We start from the raw sequence: 18,235 nt of genomic DNA on the forward strand, positions 1-18,235 counted from the left end.
AAAAATCAGCACATACAATAGAATGAATACTGAAGGTGAAAACCAACTACATTTTCATGTACTTGCAAAAAAACTATATTTTACTTTACGGGCATTTTTCCCCTTCATCTTATACTCAACATATACCAACTCAATCAAATGAAAAGAAAAAAAAATAGCTATTCACTAGTGGGTTATATTTAGCAATAGGCAGTCTAACATACTAAAGCATTTTTCCCACCAGCACTCAACCTGAATTGATACTGTCATCAGCTGCCAATAACACAAGACATTCTGCAGTCAAAGAAAGCAGATTAAAAAAAAAAAAACAAACACAGCCCAACAACCACAAACACAAAAAACTCCACTAAAATATAATTAAACTACTAGCTGAATGATGCTGTAAACACAGGCATGTTACTTCTACAGATACGTACTTCTGATAAAGGAAATGCAAAGGTCCTTCCTTGCAGCCAGGTGGTGTTGCCAGGCATCAGTGAATCAAGGCTGCTCAGTAATACAGATTATGGATCTCATAGGGGTTCCCATCCAGGCCAGTAATAGCAGTTTTGAAAAACAGGAACACCATCACCCTTAGAGTTTAGATCAAACTCCACTGTAGCCAAATCCATGACTGCTCTCACAGGGCAAACAGGGCTCAGGGCACAATAACCACAACAAAAAGCTGTAGACTAGTTCAATTTAGCAACACCCATCTATACTTTCTAGCCCAGCAGAAAGAATTTAGTCTAGCATCTGGTGGTTCCCAGAGTCATGCTTCCTAGCCTGGGATGTGACATCTAATTCTGCAAATGTGTATCCCGGAAGGAGATACTGTAATACCTCTTTGAAGTGTTCTGTTACTATTAGTGGGTTTCAAAAGCAGATGTAAACATAAGCCAACTCCCACTCCCTTCCACTGCCAGAGATACCTACCTAGGAAAGCTCTTCCCAGTTAGCCTCACATATGATCACATATGGCTGGCATGACTTTTTGGAAGATGCCCTTCCAACATACAAAAAAATCATGCAGACTTAAAATTCACCACAAACCACATCCACAGTTAAAAAAATCCCTTAGCATGAGTAAAAGATTGAATGTTAATGCCAAAGTCATTATTACCTTTATAGGTTTTCAATCAGATCAACCTTTTCTCTTTCTTTTTTTTTAATTATTATTATTAAAAGAAAACATAAGGAACTTTCAAATATCTTAGTCACATCAACAGAACGTTATAGTGAGAAAAATCATCCTGTAACATCTGGTAAGCAAACCATATTGGTTACGACCTTTTTTTTTTTTTTTTTCCAGAAGAAAACAAGAAGTATAAATGCAAAACAAAAAGCAGCCATCTAAAATGCTTGATTGCATGAGCACTAGGTCCAGATTCAAAAGTAAAAATATTTTTCTGTGACTTACCAGAATTTCTCTTTGACACGAGCTTCAAATTCATGCTGACTACAGTACAGATCACAAGAACCAAGAGAACAAGAGGCTTCATCTTTCACTTTCTGTGACAGCTGAAATGCAAACATAGTATGAAGTTTGAATCACAGCTCTTCACTACAACAAAGCAGCAGCTATAGTTAAACATTTCTCAAAGAACGGTTACAGGGCAATGGCTTAATCTAGTGACTTCTGGGTTTATTTTTATGCAGAGGTAGGAAAACATAATGGTTCAAAGTAACTGTCTATGAATAATTTATCTCTATCACACAAAAGGGCTGGGTTTTTTTTAAATGACACTTTGAAAATACCATTTTGCTTAAAAAACCCACAAGACTTAACTGTTTATTTGAAATAGTATGGGTCTAATCTGGCAGATTTTTGTACATGATTTAAGGGGAAGACCCTGATGGTCATGATTAGTTTTGTCTCATACAAACAGGCCACACGTTTGACAAAAAAACACTTCACATTTTTCAGGAAAAGATAAAGAATAGGTTATTCATGCAATTCCTCTTAGCAATCTTATTTTCCCACTGGTCATCTTGTAAAAGCTCCTACAATTAATTAATGCTGTTCCAGAGATTTCTCCTATAAAATAAGGTAAAGGCAGGTGAACGAAATTCAGAAATCAATGAATACAGGTCTCGGGATTCTTACTAAAAAGATAAAAGTAGCCTCTCCTGTGAACTTTACATTACATAAATTTAAAAAAGAAATAATGTTTAAAATTGTATTTTTTATTTTATATACTTACTGGAACTAAATCTGTTTTGATTTACAAGTACAAGGTCATTCAAGAAAACATAGCAAGAGCGGACCGAGGCTCTTTATCTGTACTTGAAAACAGGTAGAACGAACTTGAATTTAGCAAAGTCCATATCTCTCTCTCTATATATATATATCTAAATGGAAAAGAGAGATGATTAATTATAAGCTAGAGTCCTCAAATATATGCTTAGCTTGAAGTCACAGCCCTTTAAGTGGCTTGATATATTTAGACTCCAGGAATCTATCTCCATATCAGATACAGACTTTTGATCAGGACCCTTATTCTCAGATAAAGAGGGCAGTCATCTAAATCAGTATAAAATTATTATTTGCGTCAAAAGATTCAGCAAACATTTTATAGCAGTTTCTTTTAAACAAAAATCCACAAAACTACCTGCATTAGTAGTCAAAACAAAGACCAACAAAACAGAATCACTTCTTAAATGCTGTACCACATCCGCCTGCCCAGCTCGCTCTGAGGCACCCTCAAACTTTGGGACCAGCCCAGACCCCTGCAGCTCTGAACAGTTGCTCAACATGATAAACCCACAAGAGGGTGTAATGTCCTGCACTTCACTGAAAATTATTCAGTTTAATTTGAGTTTATTACATCAAGTATTCTTCCCTTGCAATTTTACTACCAGCCTACTGTTGTGTGAAGAAAATGTAAGGAACCATGTATAATCTTTTACACAATGGCAATTATGCTGCTATTCAATTATTTCAAAATTACCACTTACAACTGAAGTTTTCCCCCTCTCACCTTACCGTACTGCGAGCTATAAAAGGACAGTGGATTTTTTTTCCCCCCTGAATTCTATGTTCCCGTTGGCACTTTATGCCTATTGATTCCCCACAGTAACAACACTAAAGGGGTTTTCAAGGAATAATACGTGCTGAAGGCTGTCTGACAGTGGTTAATAGCAGAATTAGTATTCATTCTCCCTTAACCTCTCCTCGGAGTACCAAAATCCTGAAACAAGCAAGGCCATCTTGACAAGAGAGCTTAAAAAAAGTAATTGAACTAAATCTTTTGACAGATAATTGTAATGATGATGTTACGCTGGAGTGATTTTCAAGTGTAGCTTTGCAAATTACTTTCTCCACTTCCCTCCCTTCAGTTATTACAGCTGAGGTATGTAACTCCTAGGTCTTTTTTCATGTGGGTCCCTCCATCCCCACCCCAAACGCGCTACGCTGCATTAAATACACTTAAAAATTCAAAGCAAGTTCTGCCAGCCAACATTCATGCTAGAGATAGGGGAAAATTCTTGGTTCTGTCAGCATTGATAGGAGCTTTGCTTTTTGAAGCCCTGGCCTCCCCAAGGCAGGCAGTCTCTGTACCTGCAAAAATCAGGAAAATACAGCAGGAAAAGGGCAAGAAACTACTCCCCTACCCAGTCATTCACAGCCTAGCCCAGAGCCTCAGCTTGTCACATTTGACACAACCCCACTGAAGCTGGCATGAAAATACACATCAGAGTTTGAGGTGTCATCTTCATCATCTTAGACATCCAACTGGAAGAAGGTAGGATCACTCACACCAGCGTGACCAGTGGGTCAGCCAGTTACTGTCCTGAGACAGCAGACTGCTATAGACAACAAGGCTGTTCAAACTGCCATATCATAGATAACTCTTTTTAAACATACAATTTCACAAAGAATGCAAGGTACAGTATAAGACTTATTTCCTCCAGAAGAACGCCAAGCAGCCAGAAGAGGGAAGGTTGTATGTGTCCAGAGAAAAGTCACGAAATTTGCTCAGAAGGAGATTTCTGGGGCTGAGTCTGCAAAGACTCCCACCATGTCTTCCAGTGGAACCAGTCTTACAGCTCCCTCCTCTGGGCCATTCACTCACCTAGCAGGCAGTGGGATGGACTAGAGACTCAAGACAATCCTGTGCTAGACCTACTAGCACTTCTGGAAATAAATGAGTGGGAGAATATCCGTGGTCAGATGAAGAACATGAATAAGCCTGAAGAGATATGAGATGGGATAAACCAGTTAACATTTAATGCCATTTTTCTATAATTGAGGCCTTTTCCTCCAAGCAGCGCTGATTCTGTCATTTGACAAACTTTCCCCTCACAGGCACTGAGCAGCATTTCCCTGAGGAGATGCTTACTGTGATGCTGTCAACTCCAAGCAGCTGTAAGTAGGGCCTCACAGCTTTAACAAGAACATAGTACTCTACTGGATACACCCTCTCAAGAGGGCGACCAAGTTTAGGACCATTCCCAGAAGAGTGAAGAAGACATCTGTCTTAATAAGGATATAGAAATACCAATTACAGCTAACTTGCCCAAGATCATCGAGAGGAGGGAAGAGAGAGACAGAATAAAGTGTTTGTTGAGAAGGTTGAAATAATCGCTAAACAAGTTAATCCAGCCCTTCTTGTGATGTGCCAGGTTGCATTTGTATCGAGATAAGTAAAGGGAGGTTGCTACCATCAGAGGGAGAAATGTCGGAGAAGCAAGGTGTGACAACTTTATTTTCAATCATTCCACTGCTAACGAGGCCATCCCTTCCCTCTTCATACTATTTGATGCTACAGATCTTCAGGCAGCTTTCCCAGTCTGCTGCAAGCACCCAGCAACTACAAGGGGACCAGGCTGTGATGCAGCACAAATTCTGTTCTTCTAACAGAAACCCTGATTCCCATATGCTGTCTAATGCCCTTCACCTATCTTGACAAACTTAGTTCTTTCTTCTGAGTCCTCAGAAAACAGGGCTTGGGAAATCGTGTTCCATTTTCTTCATGTAATGCTTGCTGTCCTTCTAGCACCCACTTCAGTTCGCATAGCTCCCCAGATTCAAGAGAATTTCAAGTGACAAGGTTAGAAGAAAGTGCTTAGAAACAAGAGGGAAACTGGAGCATTAATATTCGGCACAAAACCCAGCACTGCAATTCCCACGTTCCTGCTTTAAATATAATTTAGGTTTGCTGTAATTTCTACCACAAGCTTTGTTTATACAGTGTTCCTTTTTAAGAGAAAGCAAGAAAAGTGGTGCATGTGTGAACTCAGGCACACGTCTGCGCACAGACTGAGATTTGCTGACACACCGTGAGGCTCTGTAGGTTCTGCTTTCTCCACAGAAGCTGCGATGCAGAAGGTGCTCATTAAAAACAGCAGCCCACCTCTTTAGTGGTTTCCAGTTGTCAGGTTTTGTTGCTCAGAAGTCTCACAGAAATAAATTACAGTTTTCACTCCACGTACAAAGGATGAAATGGCAACAGTAATTCTTTCGTTGTCTTTACAGCATGCTAGATGGTGACTTCTGTTCATTTCTTTTCAAACCATTTCCCCACTCCACTTCTTAAGGTTTTGAATTTGAATATGAACTCTCCCTCAGGTCTTCTCTTCTTTTGCCAAACACCTTTTTGAGCTGTTTATTACTGAAAGATTTTCAGTCTATATAATATGCTGCATGGAAGCAATCCACAATGGGCACCAGTCCCTTTTTGTTGATACCTCAAACACAAGCAAAAAAATATTTAAGATCAGAGAGGCATGCTAGTTCAAATAATGTATCTTCAGCTCTGCTTGATATGGGTCATGCAGTGTTCTTCACTCTGTTGCTCAATGATCATCAAAGAATATTTCATTTTGCCTAATTCACTGTGCATCTTCACCATCATAACCAGCTAGTTACATTGTCTAAATACACAATGAATATTAATTCTACAAGGCATGTGCATTTGGCATTTGTCTTGCTGGATTTGAGCCTCCATTGGGCTCAAATTCAGAACTTGCTAATTCTCCTTGTTCAGCTCAAATTCTACAAGAAATTTTATACTGAAGTAACCACAGAGGGAACCTGGCAGTGCTTGTGTTGTGCGAACTGAAAGTAACCAGCAACAATGAGACAACCTCTAAAATGTCTGTGATTATTACTGGCTCAACAGTGTATCAGCTGCATGATAGCAATACAAGACCAAGATATTGTCCTTAGGAAGCAAAGGGAATGACAACTAAATACACAGAGCACCTGACAAGGTCACGACAGCAATCTGTAATGATTCTTCCGAAGGCTGCATGTCTGGATGCAAAAGAAAAGGAACAAACAGTAAAACTCACAGATCTTTTGTGATATGAAAGGGGTAAACTCAGAATCTTATCAGTTATTTCAGAAGAAACAAATAGCACCACTCTCTTAGGCGTTAATATTGAGGTTTTTCTTGAAAGACTGTAATGCTTCCATTAAAAAGTTAAATATCTTCCAAATGGCAACCACAGAAGATACCAAGAGCAGCATCTTAAAGCTTCAAAAAGTACCTTACAGTATAACACTGAAACAAGAAAATGGCCTTCAGTGTAAAGCACAAAAAAAAAAAAAAAAAATTAAAAAAAAAAATCCGAACCACAGTGGATGGCCTCCACACAATAACTTCTCCCACTAACATTTCTGGCTGCAAAGAGCAGAAATAATTTTAGTCATGTTAAAGTGGCAGACTGAACACTATGAGCAAACTGCTGTTTTGCCCTTGTCATGGTTTAACCCGGTAGGCAGCTAAAACAACCACACAACTCATTCCCTCCCACCCCTCACCAGTGGGATGGGAGAGAGAATTGGGGGAAAAAAAAAGTAAAACTCACGGACTGAGATAAAGACAGTTTAATATGACAGAAAAGGAAGATAATAATAATAATAATAAAAGAATATACAAAACATGTGATGCACAGCACAATTGCTCGCCACCCGCAGACCACCAATGCCCAGCTAGTTCCCGAGCTGTGGTCTAAAACCCCAAACAGCTTCCCCCAAGTTATATACTGAGCATGACACCACATGGTATGGAATATCCCTTTGGCCAGTTTGGGTCAGCTGTCCTGACTGCGTCCCCTCCCAGCCTACTCGCTGACAGGGCAGTATGAGTCAGAAATGGAAAAATCCCCTGAAATATTCCAAATACAGATAAAGATTCCAATATCTATAGAATCAAAATTCTACAGATATTATAGAATATCTATAATTCTATAGATATTCATCACTACTCAAATATAGACACTCCTCTAAATCTCTACTAAGAAAATTCGACAAAAAAACTGAGCAGCCCATCTTAACAGATTCATGAACCAAAAGAAGTAGAACTAGTCGGCACTGATTAGCAGATTGAGTACTATCAGCTCACACCACACACTGACCTCGATTCCCTAAGCAACTCACTCACACAGAATTCAAGTTCATTATATCTTCAAACTGGATTTTAAATCCATGAATCCTACTCCTCCCTTATTGCAGCAACCCCTGCATTTGAAAATGCAGAAAACAACTGTAAGGAGGAACAACAAGAACAACAAAGGATCTGGAAAGTTACCTATTATTTTTTAAGGCTCATGCCCAGCTGCACCATCAATGATGTACTGATTCAGCACTACCCTGGATTCTACAGAGAACTATTGTTCAAGCCTTAACTTTGTAATATTCTAACTATACATGCCAGGATATATGGATATGCTTGTCTAGTATCACAGCTTTTAAATTTGAGCAGTCCAGGCCTTTTATAGACATTCAAAGTGAAATACATGTAGTGGGAGGAGGATTACAGCTGTATTTCAAGCCCTCACGGTTTATGAGGTCAACATAATGGATCTATTAATTTATAGCCTTTTTTTCCCCTAGAGTAGGAGCTATTAATATTCTACATATATTTACTTCTGCAGATTGTGGTTTAATCAATACAGTATTTCAGGCAACGTGAAGTACCGTAGGCAATGTAAGGCTGCCAGACCCAGGGAGTTTAGGTTTACAGAGTGGGGCTTAGCCTCCTACCACTTTGCAGAAGTACTTAAAAGATAACAGAAAACCCGGCTGAGGGAGAGAAGAAAATGTGAAAACGGTCTACACTTGGAAAGCTGAACATGTACAGTAGTACTAGGGAAAGGGGAGTGATTTTAAGAATCAGCTTAAATCAGCCTAAGTCCTAGAGCTGACACAGTTACAGCAAGGCAGTTCCCAAAGCAGAGTAAGCCACAGCAGTAATCACAGCCACTCGAGGGGAAAGAGGAGCCCAGCCACAGATGACCACGTATGCTTCCCAACGCCAAGACAGCTGCTGGGCACTGTCCCAGGAGGACAGGCTTCTTCTGGGCTCAGATGAACTTGGAGGCTACTCTCTCAGAACCAGCCCAGCCAGCCTGCCCTGGGCTGTGGAGAAGCTCTGCTTGGCAAAAAAGGACTCTGAACCCTGCTTTTCAGCTCTCTCGGGAGGAAATAAAAAAGCAAGTTGCCAATGAGAACTCTTAGGCTTCAGAGTCACTGATAAACCCTTGTAAATTCCAAAAAACCCATGGCTTCACCTGACTCTGGCTCTTCAGTTGCTGACACCCAAAGCAAACACCACCACTCAGGTCATGGCCTTTTCCTCCCAAGTGCTTTAGATGGTCTTGCCAGCGATCACAGGTCTCCTCTACAGAGCCTCAACCACAAAAGGAGAAATTTCAGATTAAAAGAGATGAGAAAAGTCCATTCTCACCCACACCAATTTCAAAACTCACTCACGGTTCTTACATCAATAAGGAAGCCTGTCCAATTCGCAGCAGCCTACGCAAGAGCATTATTAAGCCAAAAGATTAGATGCTTTGCTTCTTTCATACTGATACCAACCTTGTTCCCCAAGCAGCTTTTGTAGAAAAGCTATTAAAAATGGAGAGACAGTTAGTTCAAAGAGAGGTCTCAATCCTGAAAGATAGTATATCCCTGCACTTCCCCCCCCACTGCTTCTCTCGTTCCCCTTGTGTTCCTCAAGGCTCATTACAGAGGTGCTCAGCACAAAACAGAACTAGATTTTAGACTGGGCTGCCATCTGCATGCTGAAACATTCCTTGCTTTTATAGAGAAACTGCTTTTACAGCGTCTTAAAACAGTCCTCTTTTCAGGACCACGTAGAAGATGGACTGCAGTTGTTACAAGTGTCAGCCGTATTGACTTTATATCTGCTCCTATATACATTCATACCTCTGCAATATTTACACAATAACAATATTTGCATTATTCATGGCAAACCTGGTCCACATTCACTCCTGCACATTAATGAAACAAGCACCGAGAGAACACAACTCTGCATGCAGTGTGCTTAGAATTTCATTCCTTGATCTCATTCAAGGCCACGTGCTTCCCTAACTAATATATAATGCTCAAAGACGACAGAATTAACAGAAAAAGATGACATACCAGCTGTTACGCTTCTTATGAAACACTCTTCCACAGTTTTCCACTTAGAAAACACAGTTCCAGAGAAGCGAGACAGGGCACTTTGCTCTGCTGTCAGCAAAGGCAAGTTGCTTTCACTGTATTCAGCACCATCTCATAGTACGTTAAAGTGATAAACATGTTCTTGCCAAGATTTTTTTTCCCCTTACATAACCAAAGGGTAGCCTTTACGTATATGTATTTTGCCAGATTTGTCTGGGTGAAAATAAGAATTTAATTAAGCAAACAAACAAATCTCCCAGAATTTGAGAATCACAAGAAACTGCTTATAGAACATTACATCCAGATATTTTGTGGAAATCTTATTAAAAAAAAATGTTTTGCTCTGATGTAGGCCAAAATCAAACTAAAATATGTATTTTATGTGCCTTTTATGTGCTATCTTATTGCTCTGCCAAATATACATCCTTGTTCATTTAACTGTTACATAAAGCAGTGGGAAGAGGGGTGAAAGGAACTCTCTTCCTCTAGTGCTTTTGGGATGGAAAGGGGCTGGAAAGGAAAGGATTAGCCAAATAGCCCCTGCAGAAGTTTCTAACACAGTCTCTCTCCCACCAGCTTTGTCACTGAACATAACACAACCCTCTGTCCTCCACTGATTCCAAGGGGGGCTTTACCTAGGTCAAGTACCAGATGAGGAAACCCTGACCATCAAAGCTAGCAAAAAGATTCTCATTACTTTCAGCAAGGGCAAGATCTCTTCCCTTTGTCTTCTTTTCAAGGCTGTTTAAAGGAAGATTTATATTTAGTTGGATAACCTGAAAAGCAAATGGCCTCTTAAAGTGACTCTCTATTTTGCGGTACACTTTAAATGTTCGCTTCCCTTTCCAGCACTAAAGACCTCCTGATAAATAGCTCAGACTCACATTGTTTGAGGAAGGCTTAGAAACAGAGAGCAGACACTGTTTCCCATACAGCCTTTTAAGGCTGTTTAATAGTTGTTCACGATTTAGCATCCCTTGATATTTTCAGCTTGAGTCTCAGTTTGAAGTGAGAGATTACTCAGAGCCCGAATGTTTTGGAGAGCAGGAAAAGTCCATACATTATAAATGCTTTATTTGTACTTCTTACTGCGAGTACAAATTCTCAGCCCCTTCCCTCAGATGCACAAGTCAACACCACCAGCCCCAGCCCTCCCTGGCAGCTTCCTGCCTCAGCCAGCAGCAATGACTGGCTGCACAGGGCACAGACATGCTCCTTGGAACTCTTCCTCCACCTCCAGTGCCACAAGGGCATCTCAACCCAGGACATACAAAATTTGAGCCAAACAACCTCTCTCTTCCAAGTGCCACATAGCAGCCACTGTTCTCTGTAGCTTTAACTGGATAGCTGTAACATGCACCCTTCTCTCCCCAGGAAACAGCTGCGGACAGTCAGGGAACAAATTACTCTGCCTATGCAAACAAACCAATCCCTTTACAGACCACTCCCAGCCAGAGAGCCTCACCTGGATGCTCCTATCATGTCCAAGAGCATCCCAAGGGGTACAGGCCTTACATGTTGCCACCATTTCCTCCCCCTTGCTCTCCAGCAGCCTACTTGCATCTCCGCTAGGCTTCTCACACACACTGCCTCCATACACAAGCTGCCCATTACTTCTGAGGAGAACTGAAGCCAGCAGCTGCCCTACACCTCCAGACACACAGACTCTTAAAGCCTCCATGGCTCGAGCTTACCGTACGGTGGCAAGGTACAACACCCATGACATCCTAAGCCCAGCAAGCATGCTCCTACCTGGCCCTGCTTCCTTACTCCTCTGCAGCCTCCTCTAGGCTTAAGGCTGCAAAGTCCAGCTTCTCCTGAGGCCCAGGCCTCCAGCCTCCATCAAACCAGGAAACCTGCTCCTCCCTCTCTCACACTGCTGGTCCCTGCCTGATCAGAAGTGATCTGTGCCACGAGAACAGTCCTTCTGCTGAGCTCACCTTCTCCCTGACAGCCTATGAATCCTTCCTAACCCTCTCAGGCTCTGCTTTGATCTGACTTCTCTTTGGAGAGTGGCCAGCCCCCCTGACACTGGTTTCCAACAGCTTCGGCTACTGCACTGCTTCAAAGTGCAGCCACTTAGACTGGCAGCCCTGGAGATTAAAAGGCTTTCCATCGCTCCGCAAGATACAACGCAGTTCTGACAAAGCTGGCGGATGCCACATATGCACAGGGGCTCCAGCAATTGTGTGACATCCACTAAAATTGACTAAAGTTGGCTAAGTGCATTAATGTGGCACACCTGGCCTTTTTTCTTACCTCTTGTGCAAGCAAATCTCCCTCCCTTCTCACTCCCCCTTGTTTTCCTGCTAAAGCATCAATCACCAAACAATCTGAAGACAAACCTCCTATGAGCTTCCAGGTACTGTGAAAGTAAAAGGGCGGTCTGCAGAGAACTCTTGAGCCTTACAAATGGAAAAACCAAAGATTCATCTCTCTCTCGCCTGTGCTCACTTGCAGCCCAAGCAGGGAGGTGAGTATAAGGAAGTCTAACATAAGCTAACATTCCTGCACGTTCCCAACTAAGCAACCTCCCTGGTACCCAGGAGCAGGCCAGAAGTGCATGCACACCCATGCACACAGGATACATGCTTTCCAACATCCTTGGTCACTGGCTAGAAAGCTTTAATTCAGGGAAGGAAGGTCTCCCCTCGCAGACTCGGATCTGGAGCGTGCTGGAGGTGCAAGCTGCTGCCTAGCAACACAAGCACTCTGCAGGGAGGTCAGAGCATGCCCCTGTCCTCCCACTGCAAGAGGTCTCCTATGCACAAACACCCGCAGAAGGATGCGATCCTTAGGAATTTCTTGGAAAGCCATCCTGCACATGACCAGTTACAACCCCTGCTTAACCACAGACTTGCCAAATCCTGAAGCGCACTGCCTGTGCCTTGGTGAATTGCCAGAATTCTTCACTTCTCGTGTTTGTTGTGTGTGCATTACAACCCACTGGCTTACGGAGCCCAAACCCCCAAATCCCAGCCTGTCCCTCTGTCTCCTCATCAGCCCCTTATCTATTGCAAAGCAAGAACTTGACTTACTGTCAGACAGCTTCCTCCCCAGACTTACCTCCTGCCTCAGGTCTGGCATGAGCAAAGCTTTTCAGTCACCGTGTCCTCCTCAAAACTGGCCCACTACCTCCAGAGGAAAGCCCCTTCCCACACACTACACAGAAGCAGGGCAGGCAGTCACCTGCTCTTACAGCCGAGATATCTGGCAGGTGTCACAGACCACCAGGCAGCGGCACAGTTTTATTCCTGCTAAGAAATAACATCCCCTTTTAAGCACCAACAGCAAGCGTTTGGGGTGAGTGCCTATCTTGGGCATGAATGCAACCACACTTGCACAATGCCTGGGCACCCTGAAACAGCCCTTCCCCATCACCCTTCCCCGCTCCTGCGTAGGCAGCAGCTCACCTCGCCTTGCACAGACCTCTAACAATTTTCTGGAAAACCTCAAAACTATATGCACTCTGATGGTAATATTGTAACAGCCACAAACCCACACACACGCTCTAAAAATATGATTTTTTAAAATAATCATGATAAAACCAAGAAAGTATAAACACTGCAGAGGAGCACAAAAACATGCCAGTTCCTGCCAGGGTGGGTTTTTCCTCATGGTACAAGCCTAAGTTTGGGTGTTAACGCAACAGGAGCAGAGGTTGCCCAAAGCACACAAACCTTACCGTAACTTTGAGAAACTGCAGCTTACAGCATTTTCCACCAGAAACTTCAGATTCTTTGAATCTTAGCAGAAACAGCAGTCCATGGACAAACTCTTTAAAAGCAGCTGCTTAATCAAGTGCTTGAGAGAGATTTCATGCCCTTTAGCAGGTTTCCAACAGACCCCAAATAAAACTTGAGACGCCTTATTACCACAAAACTTTCAGAGGCACCTAGAGATTTCCGAGTCACCCAACATTCAGGACACCATTGCGGTACCTCAGAGCAGCCAAGCCTCCAAAGAATCGGCACCTTTTCAACAGGCTCCACCAAGCTGCAACGTCCCAAAAAACCAAGTCCTAGGCGTGGTTTTACTTTAAATTCCCGGCAGTAACTTTTCCCACGAAGACCCACGCGCGTTCGCGGCGCTGAGTGAGAGCTCCTCGATACTAACCAAGACCTCCCTTCGTGAGAGAAAACTCTTTTGGCGCCTCCACAGCTGCAGGGCGCGATCCGGGGGAACAGCGAAGCCGCCGCGCCGACACGGACGGCTCCAGCCCCACGCAGCCGCTCTTTGAGGAGATCGGCGGGAGGAGCGCGACCCGCACGGCAGCGGGGCGGCCCCCGGAGGGCGTGGGGGAGGCCGCCCGCCCGGGACGGAGAGCCGGAGCTGCGGGGGCCTCCGTGCCGGGAGTCCTTGGGAAGCGCCCCGGCAGCAGCGGGTCCCACGGGCTCCCTCCGCCCGCCCCGGCTCCGCGCGATACCGCCGTGGCTGAGGGAGGGACACGGCAACAGCCGCCCCTCAGCCCCGTCCTGCGCACGGCGGGGGCGGCACCGAGGGGATACTCGTTACACCCGAACTTTTTTTTTTTTGTGAGGGAAGAATTTAATTTTTTTAAAAAAGGAAATTGCCGCGAGAAGCGCTGCGCGGCAGGGCTTACCTCCTCGGCGGCTCCCCCTCTAGGTCTCCATCCCGGCACGGCCCCGTCCGAGGCCGGCGGGCTGCAGACGGGCCCCCGCCGCGGAGAGAGTGGAAGCTGCGGCCGGCGGTTCCGTTGCGGGGGCGGCGCGGACCGCCCGTCTGCGCGGAGCGCGGCTTCTCGCCGCCGCGGATGAGCGGGCGCTGCCCCCCGTCGACTTACGGCGGGGCGGTCGGGCGGCGGAGCCGCCGTGAGGTGAAGGGAGCGGAGCGGGACGGCGCTGCCCCCCGCGCCGACGGCCCCGCACGCGGCAGGTGCGCCCGCCCGCCCCGCGCAGCGAGACGCCGCAGCGCCCCCTGGCGGCCGCGCCACGCCGCTGCCCGTCTACCGCCCCGGCCCCGCTGCCCCCGGGGCCTCCCCACCGCCCCGCACCGGCGGCGAGCGCTACGCCTCCAGCCCCCGCCGGCCCCGCTCTGCACCGGGCCCCGGGGTAGCAAAACGCCGCCCCCAAAGCCCCTAATGCCCCGTAAAGCCCAGATGGGGAAGGGGCTGTGGGCACCAGCACGGACCCGCGGGGAGGAACAGAGGGAGCGTCAGCAAAGCGCTGTGGAAGTGTAAGGAGGAGTCGGTACGTTCAAACCTGGTCTTGCAAGGCTCAGATCACAAAAGGCAGCATTGAACCAGCCCTGAGCCGGTACCAGCGTGCTAGGGCCAGAACGCACCTCTTGGAGCACAACCCCAACTCCCGCTCCTCTGACAACCCTCAAACGCTGCTCTGGCCTCGAGCTGCCTGCACAACGTGCATCAGCCTAATTTCAGTGGAGGGAGGTGTAGCTCATCCCAGGGGTTACAACACTTGCACTAAACCAGGAGAAGCCGCTTTCAAACCGTACATTTTTGTACCATCATTAGCACCAATTTAACCAGACTGCCTTCAACTGGACCAGGTTAAGTTTCTCTTCCCTAACTCTGCTTCTGACGTGGCACACCCATGCTTTCTACAGCATGGTAGTGTTATTTTTAGTTTCCCTGTGCTGCTTTTTATTCGCTTTTAAATATCTTAGAATAGCTGCATGCTGAATATAATCTACTCCTGCATTTTGCTCAGATTCATAGGAGGACCCTGTTTTGTTAGGCAACTGCGATACCTGCAGAAAAATCACGGGCCAAATTTCTGTAAGTGCGTTTCACGCTCATGTAAGCAACATGACTTTACAGTGCCATTGGTTGGACTGACTTGTGCTGTGTCATGGTGCATGATCGTCACTCCTGCACGTGACCCCTGCGAGGCTGCAAACACCAAACAACGCAGCGGCAAGAAGCTCATAACCTAAACACGCAAGCAGCATCCAGCCACTCGCAGGGAAACATCTTCCTTGGGAGACCCTCACCATAGACATTAGTGTCCCCTCAGCATCCTCCCCCCAGACCAGAGCAGCTGAGAAGAGCCAGGTTCTGCTCAGTCACACATGGCCCACCTCAGCTACGCATCAGTGTCAGCATCTTTGCAATTACTGATGTCAAAGCCAAGAAAAGACTCGGCTCGGCTTTCAGGTCTTTATCACGTATGCAGAGCTGACAATTATAAACATTGTCTTGTTACCTATAAACAAAGCAAATCTGAACTAGATGTCACACAGGGACAACAAAAGTAGCAGCATTTTTTGTCATTTCTCTGAGCATAACCATCCTTTAAAACCTCTTTTTTCTTGAGGAGGTGCTGGGGATGAACAGCATACGGATGCTTTGTTCTGCAAGGTGAGGCCAAGAACAACCAAACGCAACAACTTTTCACAGTCCCGGCAGTGGGGAGGGCTCAGACACACACAAGGTATTCTTACATACAGTAAATGAGCAAAACTATTGTAGTGCAGGAATGTGACAAAACCCAATAAACTAGCCTATTTTTACTGTCTGTATAAATCTTTTAACTAATTAGAAAGAGTCAATATGTTGCCAGGAGACCTTGCTTCTCTGTGTGACATAGACTTCTTCACCAAGATGCTAATACCTTTGCTGCAATTTATAACCTCTGACACTTCGGCTACTCTTTCATTTCTCTTGGCATGATTACAGTGTAAAAGTGCTATTTTTTTAAATTATTTATCAAGTCACTTACTAAAGTCACTTTTTAGCTGAATTAAAAGATTAAAAGCCTAGAAATAAAACATCCCATGGGCTTTGAAATATACAGTTAGGTGAAGCTGTATTTAATGATACCTTGGATTTATATTTGAACTTTAAATGAATAAAGCAGTATCAGACATTCTTCAGCATTTTATAATAAGTCAAAAACCCTTAATTACTATGCTATACTATATGAATATATACATTATTCGTAAAAAAGAGGGGAATATACCACTGACTGATTTTTTTTAAAAAACTAATTTTGTTTCCCTTATTCTGATCTCATTTCAGCCCATGTGGAAAATAATACATTTCACAGACAAGAGTAATATGATATACAGCTGTCGGTCTTTAGGTAGGCTCAGTAGGATTGAAGAGAGGAATGGGATATTAATGGGGTTGAATACAGAGCAGAAGATAGCAGCCATCAGAGGAACTGTAGGAACAGCCTGCCACGTACCAAGCCTCGCACTAATTTCTGAGGTACCACTAAAGAAGTAACGAGACCTGTTTTGGCCTTTGTTTCTGACCTTTTTTTTTTTTTTTTTAATACATGTGATAAAGCAGGCTAAGGGCCCCAGCTAAGACATCCCAGGTACGCTGTGTGTTGTAGACACACAGAGAAAGAACAGAGAATAATGCAGTTGACACTGGTAAAAATGGGAGAGAGAAATTATTCACACCGTCATGCCTGTCCACACTAGGAAGGGATGTCCAAAGAGATGGATGAACTTGGGCAATGTCAAGCAGTAAGTCTGTGGAGAGCCAGGAACCAAATACATCACCTCAAATCCCATTTGGTTCTCCAATCCTTGAGTTGTTAAATCACTGCATTCTTTCTGCTAACCAAATTATTCCATGATTGCGTATTCTGGGGCTTTAATCCAATGCCAGAGAATTCAGTGAAAAAGACTCTTTTCCACTGACTTCAGTTAGCTTTGGAAGAGTCCCCAGATACACTTTCTTAATCAATTTTAATCAATCTATGCGTGGATTCACCCACATCCCTTACAATTAGATTGTGGCCAAACATCTTCTTCTGACTGCCATCAGCAGAGGTTGTCCTCCCAGCTGCTCTTTTCTCACCTACCAAAGATCGATGGATCTACCAGTTGAGTGCCTTGCATTCTTGTCCTCCTTCAGTCAAAGAAGATAGGTTTGTTTTGACTTTAAATAGCAGAAATAGCCCTTAAATAGCCTCCAGCAGGAATAGGGTATTTTGGGGAGCATAAATTGCCCTAATAAACCCTACTACTAACGCAGCTAGTTCCAGAAGGGGCCATCGTCCATGGCTGTGATCAAGAGACCCCCAGTCTTGCCATGAACCTCTGCTGCTGAATTCACATCATTCTCACATCTTTCTTACCTGAATGGGAAGATGACAGGATGAGAGAATTTACAGCTGTGTAGAGTCCCATTTATTGACTTTATGTCTATTGTATATAGCAGCACAGGTTCAGGTCTGATCTTTGGGAAATATGGCCACACATGGAAAGTCTGTGTGTGTGTGCATGTGTGTGTGTATGCTCCTGCTCAGAAGAGACCCTGTGATGACCACCATAAGCAAGAGGAAAGGTTGAAACTTAAGTCCATCTCTCCAAAAACACCGTCAACCTTTCCCAGCAATTAATTTCAGCAGTGATGCAAAGCTGGTAGATGACTCCATTGCAGCCAGGCACAAGGATCCAGCCTCCCTAAGACCAGCACTGCAAACCTGCAGATGCTGCAGGGCATCACCCATTCCCAATGCTGCATCCACCACCTCCAGCACCACTGCGTCCTGCTGCCCAGGACCCTGCGCTCTCCACGGGCTGCTCTGCCAGTAGCACCCACATTGCCGGAGCAGAGAGAGGCGGAAGCGCTGATCCACAAGGATGTGAGATGCTGATGCTGCAACAGCGGAGCACGGAAGGGAGCTCATCACAGAGAGACTTGGCAGGGCTGCATTTACACGGGACAAAAGCCAATGCAAAGAGAGCCTGTTGTGAAAGGAATGAGGAGGACATCAGCGGCCGGATAAGACCAGATGAAGGATTAGCTACAGGAAGGAATAAACTGACAAGGAGAGAATCCTGCCTGGCTGGTAGCAGCCATGATTCTGATCACCGCTTGTCAGGAGATAAACACAGAGC

At 44.7% G+C, this 18,235-nt stretch overlaps 1 protein-coding gene across 3 annotated transcripts in view; it reads right to left on the reverse strand.

Moving 5' to 3' along the window:
* Window positions 1–14,290, reverse strand: part of IL1RAPL2 (interleukin 1 receptor accessory protein like 2) — a 396,885-nt gene extending 382,595 nt beyond the window's left edge. Inside the window, exons 1-2 of one of the 3 annotated variants that reach the window (XM_054840037.1) lie at window positions 13,998–14,290; window positions 1,400–1,500 (exon numbers count right to left, since the gene is read on the reverse strand). In XM_054840037.1, the coding sequence (XP_054696012.1) occupies window positions 1,400–1,481 (82 nt within the window). In that variant the 5' untranslated portion in view covers window positions 1,482–1,500; window positions 13,998–14,290. Of the gene's footprint in view, window positions 1–1,399; window positions 1,503–13,079; window positions 13,198–13,997 lie in introns of those variants that run through there. The other 2 variants (XM_054840038.1, XM_054840040.1) reach the window with 2 other exon arrangements.
* Window positions 14,291–18,235: the final 3,945 nt, after the last annotated feature.

Source organism: Grus americana, chromosome 12, assembly GCF_028858705.1.
Source record: "Grus americana isolate bGruAme1 chromosome 12, bGruAme1.mat, whole genome shotgun sequence".
Lineage (NCBI taxonomy): Eukaryota > Metazoa > Chordata > Aves > Gruiformes > Gruidae > Grus > Grus americana.